At 51.5% G+C, this 19,749-nt stretch overlaps 1 protein-coding gene across 3 annotated transcripts in view; it reads left to right on the forward strand.

The window, feature by feature from the left end:
• DSCAM (DS cell adhesion molecule) overlaps nt 1–19,749 on the forward strand; it is a 718,036-nt gene that overhangs the window by 105,497 nt on the left and 592,790 nt on the right. For all 3 annotated transcript variants that reach the window (XM_089330520.1, XM_070071799.2, XM_089330521.1), the window contains exon 2: nt 14,903–15,220. In XM_089330520.1, coding sequence (XP_089186646.1) covers nt 14,903–15,220 — 318 coding nt within the window. The remainder of the gene's footprint in view (nt 1–14,902; nt 15,221–19,749) is intronic.

The raw sequence follows: 19,749 nt of genomic DNA on the forward strand, positions 1-19,749 counted from the left end.
TACCGAGATCCTATTATGGGATGGAAAGAGTTCTGGACAAGGGGTTGCATCAGGAGATAAAACCAACCAATTTGCCTCCTCTTACAGAACTGAAATTTTAGGGGGCTGCCAGGACAGATAATTCTAACAAAAATGAGAGTAAATGGACTAGAAGGCAGCAGGTGCTCTGGGGAGCAGCCGCAGGTGGGCTGGTGGGAGGCTGGAGTGGCTGAGTGAGCATGAGGAGGGCAAGCCTCCTTGAGAAGCAGGCGGAACGGTGGAACTGAGATGGCGGAGGAGCAGGTGGAATGGCGAGATTGACATGGCAAAGGAGCGGGTCTGGTGGTTCTGGGGGAAAAGGCAGCTTGGAGATAGGCAGACCCAGAAATGGGGACCTGTAAGGATGGCTCCCGGCAGCACAGGAGGCCAGCATGGCAGGAGTGGGGTCAGCAAAGGGTGGATGTAGGTGATGCCCCAGCCAGAACAGTGAGGACAGATCATGCAGGAGCAGTGACTGTGCCCTGGAAGTCTGCGTGGGGGCGAGAGATGCCCTGACATCTTTTGTGTGGACGCCTCTGGTGAATTAGTGCAGCCAGGAAGACCCACGGGCATATTGTGCCCATCCACGGGGCTGACCATGGTGGCAGGGGACAAGCAACGGGCCAGGGATGGGAGTGGCAGATTCTGGTGTTCATGGAAGGCACAGTCACAGGACGTCCTGGTGTGGTGGGCATGAGAGTGAAGGGAGACGGGACACCACGGAGGAGCCTTGTCTGCTTGGAGCTATTGTGGAGAATGGGGGTGGCCCGTGGCTCTTAGATTAAAGATGTAGTATCTCACGATTGGGACAGGCTGGTCATGTGTGCACCGATCTCCTGAAGTACGGATGCATGTGGGGAAGAATCGCTGTCCCGAGCATGAGGGTGCGGGAACCCCCGGGGTGTGCTATTTCAGGGAAGCTAGGTGGGGAGGCACAGCCACGTGGATGGGGAAGTGGGGGCAGCAGTTTACCAGGGCTCCATCAACAGGTTTATTTTTTAGGTCCTAAGTGTGTGCTTATTGAAACTCCTGCAAGTACAATTTCCTCTCCCCGGATTCCAGCTTCCAGGCAGGGCCCCTGGGTGTTGTCCAGCTCCACGCCACGTGGACTGGGCGGGGCACACTCCCTTACAGACTTTGCTTTCTGTACTTTCTCTTCCTTCTTAAACTGTTTATTCTAGCGTCCCGATCCCTGTTTTTTTTTTTATTATTATTATTTTTATTTTTGACAGGCAGAGTTAGTGAGAGAGAGAGACAGAGAAAAAGGTCTTCCTTCCATTGGTTCACCCCCCAAATGGCTGCCACGGCTGGCGCGCGGCGCCGATCCGAAGGCAGGAGCCAGGTGCTTCTCCAGGTCTCCCATGTGGGTGCAGGGCCCAAGCACTTGGGCCATCCTCCACTGCACTCCCGGGCCACAGCAGAGAGAGCTGGCCTGGAAGAGGAGCAACCAGGACAGAATCCAGCGCCCCGACTGGGACTAGAACCCGGGGTGCCAGCGCTGCAGGCAGAGGATTAGCCTAGTGAGCCGTGGCACCGGCCCCGATCTCTGTTTTTAAATACTCAGCTTAGATTGAAATGCTTACTCTTTTGGTTTCAATATGGATTTACCTTAATTTTATTGACTACAAATGCCCTCCCCTTCTTCTGCTGTTTTTTCTTCATATAACCATCCTGCCTTGGGGGTTAAGTCAATACTGAGGGTTCGCATGATTATGACTGTGCAAATATTAGCTACAAAGTCTCCCATGAAGACTTTGCTCCCTATTATAGCTTTGTGTTTTCCCGGGGATTAATCAGCATCCGCTTTGTTTACTTACTTCTCCCTGCATCTGTTACTAATTCTTCTGCCCAGTTCTGCAAGGGGACTCAGGTCCCTCTTACTACATCAGACGCATGGGGTCTCTGTCCTGGAAACCTCTCCCTGGGAGTCCTTTCTCTGCCGGTTGGAGTGAATGACCCTCAGGTCGGCTCCGGGAGTTCGTGGTTTGCACCCTTCCTGCACCCCTGTTTCCTGAATGCCGCCCACTGTTCTCTCTCTGCTTGTACTGTTCTCCCTGTAGCTCCCTGAGAGACAGACGTGAGAGGTTGAATTTCTACTTCTGCACTATCAGAATGAGTCACGCTTGACGTACTGGGAATTGAATTCCGGGTTGGCCCATGCCCTTCTCTGTGCCTGGGCACCCGGAGCTCAGCCGGGTGAGGGAAGGCCCTCAGCCTCCATGCACCCTAGGCCAAAACTGGACAGCAGGTTTCAGCCACGGAGAACCCTCCAAATGGTGGCACCTTGCTCCCGCAGGCACGCCCTTGCTAGCTGCATGGAGGCCTGACTTCAGGTGTCCCGAAGCATCCACTGCCTTGAGGGTGCCCTCAGTGCTGTGCAAACAGGGACATTGCTTGTGAGAGCCTGTTGGTTGCCCCCAATTCACGCAGGTTTCAGCGATGACTCACATCATCACGCGCCTGGAGAATGCAAGGGTGGCCATGCGGGAATGGGCCAGGCGCACGGGAAGTGCAGATGGTGGGCAGGTCAGGTGAGTTTTGTGCAGTGTTCCCCAGTGTTCTGTGGGATCTCACACCTGGAGCCCAGACACGGGTTTTCCCATCAGCACTTTGGAGATGGTAGGCAGTGTCGGTGTGACCAGACACCTCGTGCCTGCTCCCGCATCCTACCGTTGGAACACAGTAGGCAGTGTCGGTATGACCAGACACCTCGTGCCTGCTCCCGCATCCTATGGTTGGAACACAGTAGGCAGTGTCGGTATGACCAGATACCTCATGCCTGCTCCTGCATCCTACCGTTGGAACCTCACTGGAATGGTAGCGACAGAATTCATCCACTCCTCCAAGGACAAAGAGGAAGGATAAGCTGAAGGCAGCCAGGAGACCATGAGAGCCGCGGGTGGACGGCCCGAGATTTAACATCCTGGGGAGAGCTAGAGGAAGCAGTGAGCAGGTGTTTAATTCAGGCCAAGCCCTGGGAGGACCAGCAGGCTGTAGAGCCCAGCCAGTCTGCAGCCGCCGTTCCCAGAATCTTCCTCGCGCTCACGATCGTTGCCACGGATGAGTTAGGGCACACTCACAGCTCTGACAGTGGTCATCCATTTTCTCGCCAAAACATAACTGACAAGAGAAATTACTTTAACAATTAGATTTCTCTCTGTCCCTAGAGCAGCGCCAACTAGGAAATGGAGCGAGCGTAGTGAGATTCCAGAGGAAGAAAGCGATGCTTAACAATACCTTGGTCAAGGCAGAGAAGTAAAAAGATGGCATCTTTTATCCTGCAGTCCCAGGGCGTTCACTTAACCACGCAGCTGAGAGGTTAATTACCCAACCTGGATTGGCCATTTTTCTGCCATTGCCATCTCTGGTTGTAGCTGATTTTGTTCTCGGATCACAGAACAGACGATGGCATTGCCTCCTGCAAATTTCATCTTCCTCTCTCTCTGGTTTGCCGGTTTGTTGCCTTCGCTGTGTGGCTTGCTGCTGTCTCTTGTTGCGTGCCTGGGAACAGCGATTTTGTATTTATTCCTCTTCTCCAGGCTGTTGCCTTCCACGGTGCAGGAAGTGCTTCTGCTGACCTCGCGAGGCTGCCAGCTTTATCGCCCACTCTCTTGTTTCTGATGGTTTTCTTCACGTGTAATTCCTTACTCGACCGGGCTCCCAGCCCTCTTCCTTCATCCACTTGCTCTCTCTTTGCTGCCGAATGTTTCGGCTTCCATGGCTGTGGCTCGGTGGGGTGGGAAGTCCCACGGTGACTGCTGCATCTCCAGCTCGTCGGCCACTCCGTGCCGCTTCCAACCTTTGAGCTTGAGCTATCGATGCTGGAGCTTGGCAGCCCCCGCACGTCGTGCTCATGAGCGAGTGTGCTTCTCGAGGAGGCCCGCTCCCCCCGCTGGTGTAAATGACAGTGGTTCTCATCCAAAGGAAGGGACTTGGTCTGCTCAGTGGGAGAGCTCTAAGGCAGGTGCCTACCGCACACAGTGTAGACACCGTTGGGGTAGAACTCCAGCTTTTCCTTCTCCTCCCCAGAGGTTTGTAAGACACACGGCAGAAACCGAGCTTCGTATTTCCGTGTTGCCAAATTAGTGCAAAAGCTGCTTCACAAAGTACCTAAAGTCGCGGAAACGCGCGCTGACGATACCTCGGACGGCTTCTTCGCAGAGTTCGTCTCTGTGGTCCCTCTGCACCTGGGTGAAGGAACTGGGATTATGAAACACAGATCAAGTACTACATCTTGAAAGGAATCTCTTTGGTTGCATATATTATGATATATATTTATATGCTATAATATTTTTCTTTTATCTTTTTTTATTATTTATTTATTTGAAAGGCAGAGTTACAGAGAGAGATGGGTTGGTCAGTCTTCCATCCTCTGGCTTACCATCAAATGGTTGCAATGGCCAGAGCAGGACCAGGCCAAATCCAGGAGCCAGGAACTCCATCCAGGTCTTCCACACACACAGGTGGCAGGGGTCTAAGCACTTGGGCCATTTTCCACTGCCTTCCCAAGTGCATCAGCAGGGAGCTGGATCAGAAGTGGAGCAGCCAGGACTTGAACCTGGGCCCACATGAGATGCAGGTGCTACAGGTGGCTACTTAACTCACTGCACCACAACATAAGCTCTGAGTTAGAAGGGGGACCCTCGCCCCAGACACTGGAGAGAGCCGTGTGGCTAGCCCCTGGTCAGCAAGGGACACAAGATTAGGTCAGACTCTGCAGAGTTCTTCAATAGCAACATGCAAGAAGGTAGCCACAGTCTCAGTGGAAGACTGCTCTAAAGGCGATTTGTCCTGGTAGGGAGACAGAGAGAGAGAGAGAGAGAGAGGGGGAGAGAGAGAGAGAGAGAGGAAGAGAGAGAGGAAGAGAGAGAGGATTCAGTTTCTCTTTGGAATGTGAGTGTCTCACTTCTAGCAGATTTGCTTCACGTACATAGTCTTTCTCCTGAAATCTACTTTTCTCCTACTTTTATTTTTTTTTAATTATTGAGCTAACTTTTAAAAGTTACATTGTAGTCAAAGGCTTAAGGCTCCACCCAATAGAGTTCCTCAGATCAGAAAGACCGTGGTTCAGCAGGAATGCAGGCAAGAGCCCTTCACAGTAGTCAAATGGAAAGACGTCAATTTCGTGCATACACAGTGAACTTTAAAATAGTCACAGATCGTGAGAACTGTACTCCTATCAATTTGACAAGGAATTAAAACAAAGCTTGACAAAACACTGTATTTGCAGCAAAACTGATACACATAACTATTTATTTCCTTTTTGATTCCTTTTTAAAAAAATTTGGCTCCCCCAGGTAAGGGGGACCATGCAGGGTTCGTCTCTCTGTGTCTGCTGAATTTCACTCAACAACGTGTCCTGTGGTTTGCCATCTGCTGTCATAGTTAACGTGATCACTCACACTTTCTCTGGAGTAGTGTTAGCGTGACACCATCTTCTTTTATTTTTAATCTACGAAGCTTTTTGCATTTAAAATAGATTTTTCCTAGATAGCAAATAGGTCTTGAGTTTTGTCCAGTCTGAGAATTTCTGCGTCTTAATTGGTGAGTTTGAGCCAGTGGTTCATGTGATCACGTGTACGCTGGCTGTGAGTCCGCCCCATCCAGCTTCCGTCACTCGGAAACCTACTCCTGCTATACCTATTTGCTGAGAGTTTTTATCCCAGAGGGCTGTGCACTGTTTCTGATGAGAAATTTGCTGCTATTTGCATCCTCACGTCTGCCTTTGGTTGTTTTCCTTTGTGACTTTAGTTGAGGATCGTGATGAGTCCTGCGGAGGTTTTCCCACGTTTCTTCCAGGTATTGTGTGCTGGCTGATTGCCTGTTTGGCGTCCAGGTGCCTTGACTTTCTGAGAACTTTGAATATTCATTCTGCAGGTTCCTTTTCCACACCCTCCCCTGGAATTCCAGTCGCGTGTGTGTTAGGCAAATGATACCGCTCCAGCTCTCACTAGTTCTGCTGCTTGTTGTTTGTAGGCCACTTTTGCTTTGTTTTACAGTTTGTGCACTTTCTAATTGCTCTCTCCCTCGGGCAAGTCTGACTCACTGTGTATCTCAAGTCTGTTTTCCATTTCAGATTTGCATTTTAAGACCTAGTAATTCCATTTTGGCTATTTTTGGCCATTTTTTCCGTCTTTCCCCATTGTCTTGAACATTTTGGGGAAATGTTTGCTGGTTTGGTGTCCACGTGTGCTAATTCTATCATCTCTCACGTCTGTGCCTGTTTTTAGTCAATGGATTAACTCTAAGCAATGGGATAGATTTTCCTGTTTATATACAGTTTTTTATTGGGTGATCTTACATTAGTGGCTGTTGGAGTTTGTTGCCTTCTGTTCATGGGTATTGATGTTTGTCATGAGATTAAGTTACTTGGAATCCATCTGATTCCTTAAGGAGTATTTTTAAGCATGGCTTCGATTAATCTGGCCCGCTGTTGGGGTGCCACACTTCTGGGTGCTCTATCTCCTGGAGTTCTCTCTACCCTGGCTGACGTAAACATGAACCATTCTCTCCCCACGTGAGCTTCTCTGCCAGTGGTGTGGCGTGCAGGAGCCACAGGCGCTGTGCTGTTCTACAGTCTGCTGGCCCACACCTCCTGCCTGCACAGACCCTGGCGGGATCCTGTCAGACCCGTCTGCAGTCACAGGACCCTGCCTGTCTCTCTCTACCTCCCTACCCTAACCAGGTTTCTCGTGTCTGGTCTTTTCGTCCAGCCTACCTGCTGTGTCCTTTCTCAGACTCCAATCTGGGAGAGCGATGGTTCTGTGTGGAAACCTCTAGTGAATCCCAACTTTCTAAGACCGGCTTTATTGACATGTATTTACATATCACAAATGGAATCCGTTTGAAATGCCTGCAGCTCAGCGGCCGCCTGTAGTTCATCCACAGACGTGGGCAGCCCTCCTCACAGTCAACCTGCCGACGCCTACGTCACCTCCCAAGGAAACAGTGTGCGTTGTAGCCATCACCCCCTCCCACTCACACCCAGCCCCAAGAGACGGCAAACCTACAGCCCATCCCTGCGGTTCCCCTCCTGTGGCATCTCCTGTGTGGGTCCCTTTTCCACCCACACGCTGAGGGGGGGTTCCAGTGTGTGCACGAGCCAGGTTTTGGGGGTTTCTCTGGCAGTTGGTGGGCTGTGTGTATGTGTGTCTTATCGGGGTGCTGCTTGAAGCATGCGTGCGTGAGTTTCTGCGTGGTCCTGTGTTCTCATTGCTCTCGGGCAGGCACACGCCGAGGCGTGGGACACCCGACTGTCCGTAGGACGATGCACGCGCCTTTTAGCCCGATGCCCGATGTGGCTTGCACCCTAGATTTTCTGCTACGGTCTGTGAGTTGCACGTGCACTCCTGGACCTCAGCAGCCCTCACGCCCTGCTCGCTGGTGTGAGCCCAGGCGTGGGGCATGGCACCAGGTACTTCCTGGGTGCTGACCTGGTTCCTCCAGGGTAGGTGGACTTGAAGAGACGGAAGCTGCACTCGAGTCCTGTGCCACCTCTCGTCGTGCACTGAAACTGCTGTGACCCAGCGCCTTCTTCCCTCGGGGTCCTGACATGTTCCGTGCCTTCTGCCAAAACGCGCTTGCTCTCCCTCCCCGGGAAGGTGCGCCCCCTCCCTGCCAGGTTGGACCAATTTCGCCATCACTTGTGCGTCTATCGCGTTTTGAATAATTCTGTCCCGACTCTCAGAGAGCAGAAGCATCGCCGGTCCCTTTGCATTGCCCTCGCACCTCTTGTGTGGTATCGGGCTCTTCCAGATTTGCGTCTCCAGGAAGTGACACAGGCCTGGTGCATAGCAGGTGCTCGACAAACGTGTCTACAAATGACTGCATCGCTGTTTGCTGGCTGATTTCTCCTGTAGTGCTCCTTTCTATGTTTGAATTTCTAAAGAAAGCCGAACCATGGACTAACGTTCTTTCATTTTTGTAGCCTTCCTCCTTGTCACTGGGGCCTTGGTTCTTCTGTCTGTCATCATGATATAAATGATCGGGGCCTCTGCACCTGAAGCCATGATCTCGCCAAGCTCCTCCCTAAACATCGCTCGTGTCTGTGCCCCTGGATTTTACGCCCTGGATTGCACAGCAATGTTGTGCCAATTCTGCCTTTCTTTTATCAAATTGTGGCTGTTTTTAAGGTATTCACACACACACATGCACACACACACACACAGGCACACACGCACACATGCACACACACACATGCACACACACGCACACGCACACACAGGCACACACGCACACAGGCACACGCGTACACACGCACACAGAGACGGATGGACCCTTGGATGAAGAAACCCAAGCTGTTGGAGTGCAGTTTGGGTTTCCTCTTGCGCGTGGCCGTCTGACTTGTATCTGAGAGACTGGGTTTACCTTTCATGATTAAGCTCAGTGGTGGGAAGGGAAGAGGCTGGTGTGAGAGGGGAGTCCCAGGAATCCTTATCTCTTTAACCACAAGGATTGAAGGTTAACTTATGCTTGCTCCTGTTGTCATTTAACTAACTTCCTAAGCTGGCTCTTAGAATTTTTTTAAATTGATTTGTGGTATTTGTGTATTTGAAATGCAGAGATAAAGAGAGAGATCTGCCACCTGCTGATCACTCCCCAAATGCATGTAGTAGCCAGGGCTGGTCAGCCTGATGGTAGAAGCAAGGAGCTCGGTACCAGTCTCCCACGTGGGTGGCGGAGAACCATGGACTTGACCCTTCACCTGCTGCCTCCCAGGGAGCACACAGGGAAGCCGGAATTGGAGCTGAGCCAGGACACAAATCAGCCTCTCTGATTTGAGATGTGGACAGCCCACGACACAGCTGAAGTATTAAGCAAGAATCCTGGCCCTTGAATGCCTTGAATATGGTTTGCAATAGGAAATCATGCATGCAGTGCCGCGGTATGTCGTGTAGATGTCTGAGTCAGATGTGGTTCATTTCCCAGAGGTCCATGTGCTGACGCAGGTGGCAGCACCTTTAAGAGGCGGGGTTTAGTGTCAGGTGATTGGGTCCCGGGATCCCTCAGGGATGCTTGTGCACTGTCAGACCTCTTGGAACCCGAGTGATCCCTGCAAGAACGGGTTAACCAGGAGGCTGACATTGTGGGAAAGCCTCAGTCAGATGCCAGCACCCACATAAGCGCTGGTTCCAGTCCTGGCTGTTCCACTTCCTGTCCACCAGAAGATGGCCCAAGTGTTTGGGGCTCTGCACCCACATGGGAGACCTGAATGAAGCTTCTCGATCCTGGCTTCAGCCTGGCCCCGCTCTGGCATTTACAGCCGTCTAGGGAATGAACCAGTGGACGGAAGACCTCTCTCTCTGTCTCTGTCTCTGTCTCTGTCTCAAGTCTGACTTTCAAATAAATAATTTAAAAAAATGAGTTAAATATGTGAGCCTGGCACCTCCCCCTGGCACCCTTCCTGCTCGCTGCTGATTCTCTGCTGAGATTTGTTTCCATTTTTTTCTTGGTGAGGGGACAGAGACAGAGAACCCCATTGGCTGGTTCGTTACCCAGATGCATGTAAGTGGCTGAAACTGCGCCAGACACTCATGCGGGTCTCCTGTGGGGGTGACAGGGCTCAGTCATTTCAACCACCGCCTCTGCCTTCAGGGTGTGCCTTCACAGAAAGCAGAAAGGAGGAGAAGGGCCGAGACTCCGCCCTGGGCACTTGGATGTGGGGGCGTGGACATTTTGACTGCTGGGCCAAAGCCTGCTTCGTCTACACTGGGTTTTCACGCAGATGGGAGGGTCCTCACCGGATGTGGAGAGTCCGTGCTCCTTGGACTTCCCAGCAGCCGAAATCAGGGGCCAAACTGACCTGTTTTCCGGCCGTGGGTATCTCATTACAGCAGCACCAATTGGGCTCAGACACATAGATCACATTTTCAAAGACTTGACTATTCTTAACAAGCGGCTTTCAGAGCAGAGGAGGATCCATCCAAATAGGACCGAGTTTTATTTAGTTCGAATTGCTGCCATGGAGTTGACGAAGTGTGACACGCAATTAACTAGCCACAAGGAGTGACAGCTCAGTCCAACGGCATGCTAGGGTAATGTCAGCTTCTAGCAAGGTTCAAATGGGAAATGATAGTGCTTCCGCCGCAGTATTACTAAGGGTGAACCTGCGGCATGGAACCGGTACCTGCGCGTCTGAGCAGAACTGGTTCTTGTTTAGCAATCGTTTTCTTTTTCTTTTCTTTTTTAAAAGATTTATTTATTATTTATCTATGTGGAAGGCAGAGTTACAGAGAGGCAGAGAGGCAGAGGGGGAGAGAGAGAGAGGGAGGGAGAGGGGGGGAGAGGGGGAGAGAGAGGGAGAGGGGGAGAGAGGGGGAGAGAGGGGGAGAGAGAGAGAGGTCTTTCATCTACTGGTTCACTCCCCAGATGGCCAGAGCTGTGCCAATCCGAAGCCAGGAGCCAGGAGCTTCTTCCTGGTCTCCCATGTGGGTGCAGGGTCCAAGCACTTGGCCATCTTCCACTGCACTCCCAGGCCACAGCAGAGAGCTGGATCAGAAGTGGAGCAGCCGGGACTAGAACCGGCACCCACATGGGATGCCGGCACTGCAGGCGGTGACTTTACCTGCTACACCACAGTGCAGGCCCCTAGCAATTATTTTCATATTCTGTTTATGAAGCATTGCTGGCGACTGTAGTTATGGCCGAGAGGGAAACCACAAAACAGTACGTGTGAGATTTCCCGCTTTTAAGAAATGCACCCCCCCCCCCCCCATTTTGACCAATGGCGTCCACTCCACCGCCCAGCCCAGCCCTGGGCAGTCTTGAGCCCTGGGTCCTCACCTTGTTCAGGGTCAGAGTTGCCGCTTGCACTGCTTTTCCCAGAGCCATGTTTTCCCGGACTTAATCCCTTTTTTTTTCCATCGTGGTATCTGTTTTATTTGCTGCTCGCAGTCTGTTGGCGAGGGGGCGGGGGCTGCCATGGGATAGTGTTTGGTGCCTCTCAAGGACTCAACTGAAAGTTGAAAAAAATGAACACGGTGAGCACGTGATCACAGAGGGGACGCCACAGCCTCGGCTGGCGTCCTGCGCTGAGTCCCCTGGATGGAGATGGACAGCTCCCTGCGGGAGGCGTGGGGGTGGGGGTGCTGGTGGGGTGGGTGTGTGTGTATGGGGTGCATTCTCAGGTCAGCAGGGGAGTGAGGAAGGAGAAAGGGTTCAGGGAGGAGCTGATCTTCAGTGGGGCGGGAACAGAGGGCTCTCTGCCCGATGCCCCTTCATGGCCAAGGCCGTGGGACCCACCGGGACCATCCATTGCCCATGGCTGGGCTGGCTCCTGGTGCAGAGCCCAGCAGCAGCTGTTTCCAGTGGCTGGGAGTGGGGGTGTTAGCCCTCAAGAGGGACTCTGAAGAGAGCCCCCCACCTCCCGCCCCTGCCCTCTGCAAGTGGCAACAGGGAAGACAGATGTCAGTCAAGCCAGGGCCTCGTGTCTTGGCTCTTTGAGTGGAGCTGCCTACGCCCACCCAGCCTCGCCGCAGTGCCCGGGGACCCTGTAGTGGCAGGAAGGGGACCCCCTCCCCTGCCCCACCTCCTGCATCCTAAGACATCGAATCTTGTTATTGCACAACGCATCCGATTGGCGTTGTCAGCAGTGGTCTTCTCTCCACCTTTCTTCCCAATCGTGCAGACGGGCTGCGTGCAAACAGGGCACGTGCCTTTTCTCACTCAGACTCGGGAGCTGCCCCATGGTATTCTGGGAGTCTGTAGCTCCTCCACCCCCAGCACTGAGAGCAGTAGGTGAGGAGGGCAGGCCACAGACCCAGTCTCTGAGGAGCTGCCCCTGGTCCCTGCCCCATGAGAGAGGCCACATTGCCACACTGGATTCTAAAGGGATAAAACGTAAATCATAAAAACCTCATCAGACGGACCGTGCTGGGGGGCTTGTGTTGTGGTGCAGTGGGTTAAGCCTCTGCCTGTGATGCTGCATCCCACGTGAGCATGGGTTCAAGTCCTGGCTGCTCCACTTCCCATCCAGCTGCCGGCTAACGCACCTGGGGGAAGCAGCAGAAGGTGACCCAAGTCCTTGGACCCCTGCCACCCACATGGGAGGCCTGGATGGAGTTCTGGGCTCCTGGCTTTGGCCTGGCCCAGCCCCAGCCATTCCAGCCAGATGGAAGATTCCTTTCTCCCTTTATCTTTCTCTCTGTAACTCTGCCTTTCAAATAAATAAATACATCTATTTTTTTTTTTAAAAGAAAGACCGTAACTGGTTCTGCTACCTTCCGGCCCTGTGTACTTGGCTCGCTGGCATTCCCCCGCGTCTCCACGCCACCTTCTGCGTTGAACCTGTGTGAAGCTGGCAAGTGAACTTGCACCTCAGGCCGCACAGCATTGCCTGGACACACCGGGCGCTCGGGAGATGTTCTCATCAGTGAAGTTCACTCCCCTGTTGGGGGCTGCTCTCTGTCTTAGGAACATGTGACGGGAACGTATCTGCTTTTACAAACTCTTAGATAAGCACAGATGGCTGATCTTCAGTGTGTTTACAATCTTGTTTAGCTTTTGGGTGCTCAAAGTTAGGTTTCACTTATTCCCGCGAATGGTGCTCCAAAGGATTTGTTACGGAGTGAAACATAAGCGCTCAATAAATGATTAAAAAGTCAAATGTGTGTGAACAGGTTTGCCGACAGCTTATTTGTAGGAGTTAAAGCAGAAAAGGATTATATAAAAAGATCAGGGAAATCGTTCAGAGCCTCAGATGATATAAAATGTGCATGCACTAATATTTACTTGTACAACCTGTATAAAAATCTGGAATTGGGTCTAGGTATAATGTTAGCAGAATGAGCCAGTTGATTGCGATGGCGTCATTTGTGTGTGTGCATCTCAACACAGTGGTGAGGCAGGTAGACCAGAAGGAAAACTGGACGTCCACCCAGGGGTTGCAGGCAGGTGCACTTGGGAATGCTTTTGTCAAAGTTGTCTTTTGTGGCCAGCAGTGGTCAGTAAGGCCACATTATTGCTTTGGCACTCTGTTTTCTGACAATTGTGCTTTCTAAGGTAGACATACTTTTTATTTATTTTTAAAAATCTGTCTGAGATGCTAAGAGAGAAATCGAGAGAGAGAGAGAGAGAGAGAGAGAGGGGTACAGTCCGAGAGCTCCTTTCACCTGGTCTCCTCTGCAAGTGCCTGATAGCCAGGGCTGAGCTGAGAGCCAAGAACTCAGGCCAGATCTCCCACGGGAGTGACAGTGACTTGAGCACTTGAGCCATCCCCTCTGGCCTGCATTGGTAGAAGTTTGAATCAGGAGCCAGAGTTGGAGGTGGAACCCAGGCATTCTTTTTTTTTTTTTTTTTTAATTTGACAGGTAGAGTTAGACAGTGAGAGAGAGAGAACAGAGAGAAAGGTCTTCCTTCTGTTGGTTCACTCCCCAAATGGCCACTATGGCCGGCGCTGTGCAGATCCGAAGCCAGGAGCCAGGTGCGTCTCCTGGTCTCCCATGGGGTGCAGGGGCCCAAGCACTTGGGCCATCCTCCACTGCCTTCCGAGCCACAGCAGAGAGCTGGACTGGAAGAGGGGCAACCGGGACTAGAACCCAGTGCCCATATGGGTGCCGGCACCGCAGGCAGAGGATTAACCAAGTGAGCCATGGCACCAACCCGGAACCCTGACATTCTAACGTGGGCTACAAATATCTTCAATGGTATCCTCATTGCTAGGCTAAACTCTTGCCCTCGACTTTAAGATTTTTTTTTAATATTGCACCAACTTTCATTGGAGAAGAGTTTTCCATTTTCCTAGTAACCAGAGCACCTGGATCCTAGCAAGTGGATCTGGTACTTGGTTGATTTCTTCCTCCCGGGGCCCGCTGGAAGTCAGGCCCTGTGTCCCAGGGAACAGGTGAGCGAGCGGGAGGGTCGGGTCCGGATGGGGCCGGTGCTCTGTCGGGGCGATGGCCAGTCCATGAATACAGAATGCTTTGTAGAAAGTCCAGTCGTGGTCAGTGCCGTGGGAGCAGACAGGCCGCAGTGGACTCTGAAAAGTGAGGATCCGGGTGTGGAGCCGCAGGAAGTCAGGATGGTGCCTTGCATCCCGAACCAGCCTCTCCGCTGTGTTCTTTGAGCAGTTTGAGCTCCAGGCTGGGTATCCCTCATCCAAACTGCGAGCGACCAGAAGTGCTGTGGATTTCAGACCTGTCAGCTTTCGGAGTATTTGCTTGTACCTAATGGGTTGTCTGTGGCTGGGATCCAGTCTCAACACAACGTTTCTTAGGCACATTATGCCCATAGCTTGCAGGTCCTTTTAGGCAATATTTTAAGTATTTTTGTTCATGTTTTATGGTGTGGATCTGTTCATGGTGTCATGTCAGTGCTCAGAAAGTTTAACTTTGCGTTAAATCTGTTAAACAAATTGATAGGAATTATATACTACTATGGTCTTGATAATTTTGTGACTATTTTAACATGTACTTTATAAGAGTGAGGTTGAACATATTCCCCTGATTGTGTATAAGCCCTTGCCTATTTTCCACTGGCCTATGGTCTTTTTGCTTCTTTGGTGAACTCTTTATTTAGCTTCAAATACAAGGTAAATTAAAAGTATATTATCTCAAAAAATAAACTATTTAAGGAAAGAACCGCAACATCAAATCATGAAAGCAGTTAGGATCTACTTTTTAAAAATCTCAACATAAAGTTAGATTTTGGTTAATATTTTAAGCCTAGCACAGCACACTATGATGTTGTCAAATCCATTCCAAAAAGGATACTATTTTCTTAGATTAAAAACGTCTGGGGTTTGGGACTAGTTCCGAGTCTGGTGTTTGCACTGGGATGCTCAGGCTGCACTGGGTGTGACTGGACTCTGGGGTTGCGTCTCGAGGCTGGGCTGGTGGCGCTGCAGGACACAGGCGCTGTGCTGACCGCCTCGCGTGTTGTCTTCCAGTTTTCACTGAAGACCTACACTCCAGCCTCTACTTCGTCAATGCATCTCTGCAAGAGGTAGTGTTTGCGAGCACCTCGGGGACCCTGGTGCCCTGCCCGGCTGCAGGCATCCCTCCCGTGACCCTCAGATGGTACCTAGCGACGGGCGAGGAGATCTACGATGTCCCCGGGATCCGCCACGTCCACCCCAACGGCACTCTCCAGATCTTCCCCTTCCCTCCTTCAAGCTTCAGTACCTTAATCCACGACAATACTTACTATTGCACAGCTGAAAATCCTTCAGGGAAAATTAGAAGTCAGGATGTCCACATCAAGGCTGGTGAGTACTGGTGCTTGCACTTCGTGACCTGGGTGGGGTGGGGGTGGGGCAGTGACAGTCAGTGCCGGGCAGGGGAGGACCAAAGAAAGCCCTGTCACCAGTCCATGTGCACCCTACTCACGACTTCTGAGAGTGTTGTCTTTTTTATGATTTTATTTGTTTATTTGAGAGGTGGAGTTTGAGAGGGAGAGGCAGAGAGAAAGGTCTTCCTTCCATTGGTTCACTCCCCAGATGACTGCAACAGCTGGAGCTGAGCCAATTGGAAGCCAGGAGCCAGGAGTCTCTTCTCAGTCTCCCATGCAGGTGCAGGAGCCCAAGGACTTGGGCCATCCTCCACTGCTTGCCCAGGCCACAGCAGAGAGCTGGACTGGAAATGGAGCAGCCAGGACTAGAACTAGCATCCATATGGGATGCCGGTGCCACAGGCAGAGAATTAACCTGTGCGACAGTGCCGGCCCCTTGAGAGTGTCTGAAGGTTTGCTTGACTAGATTGCAGGGAACCTTACTGTTTTGGAACCAAAACTTGAAAGTAGAGGTCACCAGATTGGTTTCATTTTCAACTACCTGTGGATCTGGTTTTGCTGTCATGTCAGTGTGCAAACATGTGTCCCAAGGTTGCTGTATTTTTTTTTTAAGATTTATTGCTTTATTTGAAAATCAGAGTTACACACAGAGAGGAGAGGCAGAGAGGCAAAGAGGCTGAGAGAGAGAGAGGGAGGGAAGTAGGGAGGGAGGGAGGGAGAGGGGTCTTCCATTTGCTGGTTCACTCCCCAATTGGCCGCAACAGCTGGAGCTGCACTGCTCTGAAGCCAGGAGCTAGGAGCTTCTTCCGGGTCTCCCGCATGGGTGCAGGGGCCCAAGGACTTGGGCCATCTTCCACTTTTTCCCAGGCCACAGCAGAGAGCTGGATTGGAAGTAGAGCAGCCAGGACTTGAACTGGCGCCCATATGGGATGCTGGTACTGCAGGCCTGGGGCTTTAACCCCCTGTGCCACAGCACCAGCCCTGTTGCTGCATTTTGACTGACAGATCCCTGACTCAAACTCACAGTAGCTCAAACTCGCCATGCTTGCTTCAACCCCTCCAACCCCCACCCCCTCATCCTTCCCTACCCCATCCCAGGGGAGCGGAAAAGGAGACAAATGACAAATGTTTGATCTAGAATACCTGTGTCCTGTTACAGAGAACAGAGTAAATCCAATAGCTTTATTCTCTGGCCCTCCCCCCACCCCCGGCAAAATAAATATTGTTTTCACTCTGTCATTCATTACTCAAATGTTGTTCATTTATAAATCCTGGATTGGCTATGGTCTTCTTAATAATGTATTACAGCTTAAAAAAAATCAGCATTGATACGAATCAACCCAAGGAAACAGCCTGAGACACACAGGTGTCCAAGGCCTTACACAGAGGACACAGTCTGCAGCCTTGTAGTAGTCACAAGGCCCTTAGCATACCTATATCTCTGTTAGCAAGCAGGTTTTTTTTTTTTTTTTTTTTTTTTTTTTTTTTTTTGACAGGCAGAGTGGACAGTGAGAGAGAGAGACAGAGAGAAAGGTCTTCCTTTGCCGTTGGTTCACCCTCCAATGGCCGCCGCGACCGGCGTGCTGCGGCCAGCGCACCACGCTGATCCGATGGCAGGAGCCAGGAGCCAGGTGTTTCACCACGCTGATCCGATGGCAGGAGCCAGGAGCCAGGTGTTTTTCCTGGTCTCCCATGGGGTGCAGGTCCCAAGCACTTAGGCCATCCTCCACTGCACTCCTGGGCCACAGCAGAGAGCTGGCCTGGAAGAGGGGCAACCGGGACACAATCCGGCGCCCCGACCGGGACTAGAACCCTGTGTGCCGGCGCCGCAAGGCGGAGGATTAGCCTAGTGAGCCGCGGCGCCGGCCAGCAAGCAGGGTTTTGAAGTTTACTTGAAAGGCAAAGTTACAGAAAGACAGAGAGGGAGAGAGGGAGAGATCTTCCATCTGCTGGTTCACTCCCCAAATGGCTGCAATGGCAGGAACCAGGCACTCCGTTTGGGTCTCCCCCATGGGCGTCAGGGGCCCAGACATTCGGGTGTCAGCAGGGAGCTGGACAGGGAGCAGAGTAGCTGGAACTCCGTCCGGTGCTCCTACGGGATGTTGGCAATGCAAGCTGAGGCTTAACCCACCGTGCCACAATGCTGGCCCCAAGGCTTTCACAGTTTTCGGTCTAACAATACTTGAGTAGACTGACATCCTTGGGTAGAGTGACATGGTATGATGACAGAGCAAAGAGAATGTCACTTTGACTGTTGTGTCATACACCAGTCGCTGGAGGAGCGTTGTCATAATTTCCACGGCAAGTGAGAGGGTGCTGGCGGGAGACATCACAACAGGTGCCGTTCTGAATTCCCGAAGATGAGTCTTTGATAGAAGCCGTCAGACACTCGGCTGTGACTCATGCTGCCAGCTAGTCATTTCCCCAAGTGTATTTTGATCTCCATGACACGTTCATGAATTCCAAGACCTGCACAGGAATTGCACTCGCGAATGGGAGGAAAAGATTGACTTTAATCAAGAGATACGGAAATTTGATATGTCAACTCATTAAAGCAAATGAAGCTTATATGGGGATCTCTAAGCCTGACAAACAGAGATACAGTGACTGCTTTTTACGTGGCAGGCTGAACGTTTTAATGATGTGATATAAAAACATATTTACAATCTACAAAGCACCACTTGTAGAGGAACTTAGATCTGCGTATATTAATCCATTTTTTTTCTGTTTTGGGCTTCCTGTCAGATGAAGAATTAAATACTAGGCCGGTGCCGCGGCTCACTAGGCTAATCCTCCGCCTAGCGGCGCCGGCACACTGGGTTCTAGTCCCGGTTGGGGCGCCGGATTCTGTCCCGGTTGCCCCTCTTCCAGGCCAGCTCTCTGCTGTGGCCCGGGAGTGCAGTGGAGGATGGCCCAGGTGCTTGGCCCTGCACCCCATGGGAGACCAGGAAAAGCACCTGGCTCCTGGCTCCTGCCATCGGATCAGCGCGGTGCGCCGGCCGCAGCGCGCCGGCCGCGGCGGCCATTGGAGGGTGAACCAACGGCAAAGGAAGACCTTTCTCTCTGTCTCTCTCTCTCTCACTGTCCACTCTGCCTGTCAAAAAATAAAAAAATAAAAAAAAATAAAAAAGAATTAAATACTTCTTCCAGCTGTCAGGGAACGGGTTGAACGACACTGGAGGGGCGAACGTTGCGTCACATCATCTTGCATTTGTGTCCACGCCCCCATCTTCACAGCTTGCTTTGTGTGCTGGTGTTGTGGGCGTGGGGAGGCCGGTGGAATAGGACTCGGCGCACACACACCCGTGATGTCAGTTTGCACTTCAAGAATACTTCAAAAAGGTCACAGAAAATGGAACTAAAAGAGGTTTATCCTGGTGCAAAGAAATGTGCAATCTGTGCATAATTTTTCATCATGCGCATTTGCCATCTGAAGATCCCTTCCGTGAGATGGGCAGGCGTATTGCCCAGATGCACTTTTTGTCGTTTAATTTGACTTCCTATAAGGCACACACATCGTGGTTGTAATAGTCTTTAGACCATTTGTTGGATACCTGAAAACCCGATTTCTCTGTGGCTACACAGATAACCAGTGCAGAGCTGGGTGGTTGTTCACTAGGGCATGTGAAAGACACTTGAGCGTACCTCCAAAATTTTGTGGAAAGATGAGACAGGCTCTTGGGATAGCGGTGAAGTGGGCTAAGATGCCTGCGTCCTGTATCCAAGTGCGTGGGCTCAATTCCCAGCTCTGTTCCTGACTCCACCTTCCAGCTAACATGGCCGCCAGGGCAGTAGATGAGGGCCCACGTGATGGAGTTCCCGCCACCCACAGGGGAGACTGAACTGGGTTCCCAGCTCTTGGAGGCCAGGGCCATTGTGAGCATTTGGACAAGGGAGCCGGAAGGTGGACTCACTCTCACTCTCTCTCTCTCTCTCTCCCTCTCTCCCACACACACTCTTTCCCTCTTTGGGTGTACATCTGGTTCTCAAAATCATTGAAAGGAAAAGTTTAACCTTTATGAAAAAAAAACAAAACAGAACTAGGAGGTATTTTTCCATTATTTTGCATTAAAGCTTTGAGATATCCACATTTGTGTTACCCATGGACAGCTCAGTTCAAATAGTCCCTTGTGGGGTATCCTCTGTCTGTCATCGGGTCATCCTCAATGTCTAAATGCCCCCTAGGTTGGTATAGGTTGGTACTGGGATTTTCCTGGAATGATCCATTGAGCATGATGGATTCGTAGTGTTTTCCTTTAGCAGCACCAACTTTTTTATTATTTTTTATTTTTGACAGAGTGGACAGTGAGAGAAAGAGACAGAGAGAAAGGGCTTCCTTTTGCCATTGGTTCACCCTCCAATGGCCGCTGCAGCTAGCGCACCGCGCTGATCCGATGGCAGGAGCCAGGTGCTTCTCCTGGTCTCCCATGGGGTGCAGGGCCCAAGCACCTGGGCCATCCTCCACTGCACTCCCGGGCCACAGCAGAGAGCTGGCCTGGAAGAGGT

Source organism: Oryctolagus cuniculus, chromosome 4 (assembly GCF_051225735.1).
Source record: "Oryctolagus cuniculus isolate XC-2025 breed Fujian yellow rabbit chromosome 4, ASM5122573v1, whole genome shotgun sequence".
In the NCBI taxonomy this organism is placed as follows: Eukaryota; Metazoa; Chordata; class Mammalia; order Lagomorpha; family Leporidae; genus Oryctolagus; species Oryctolagus cuniculus.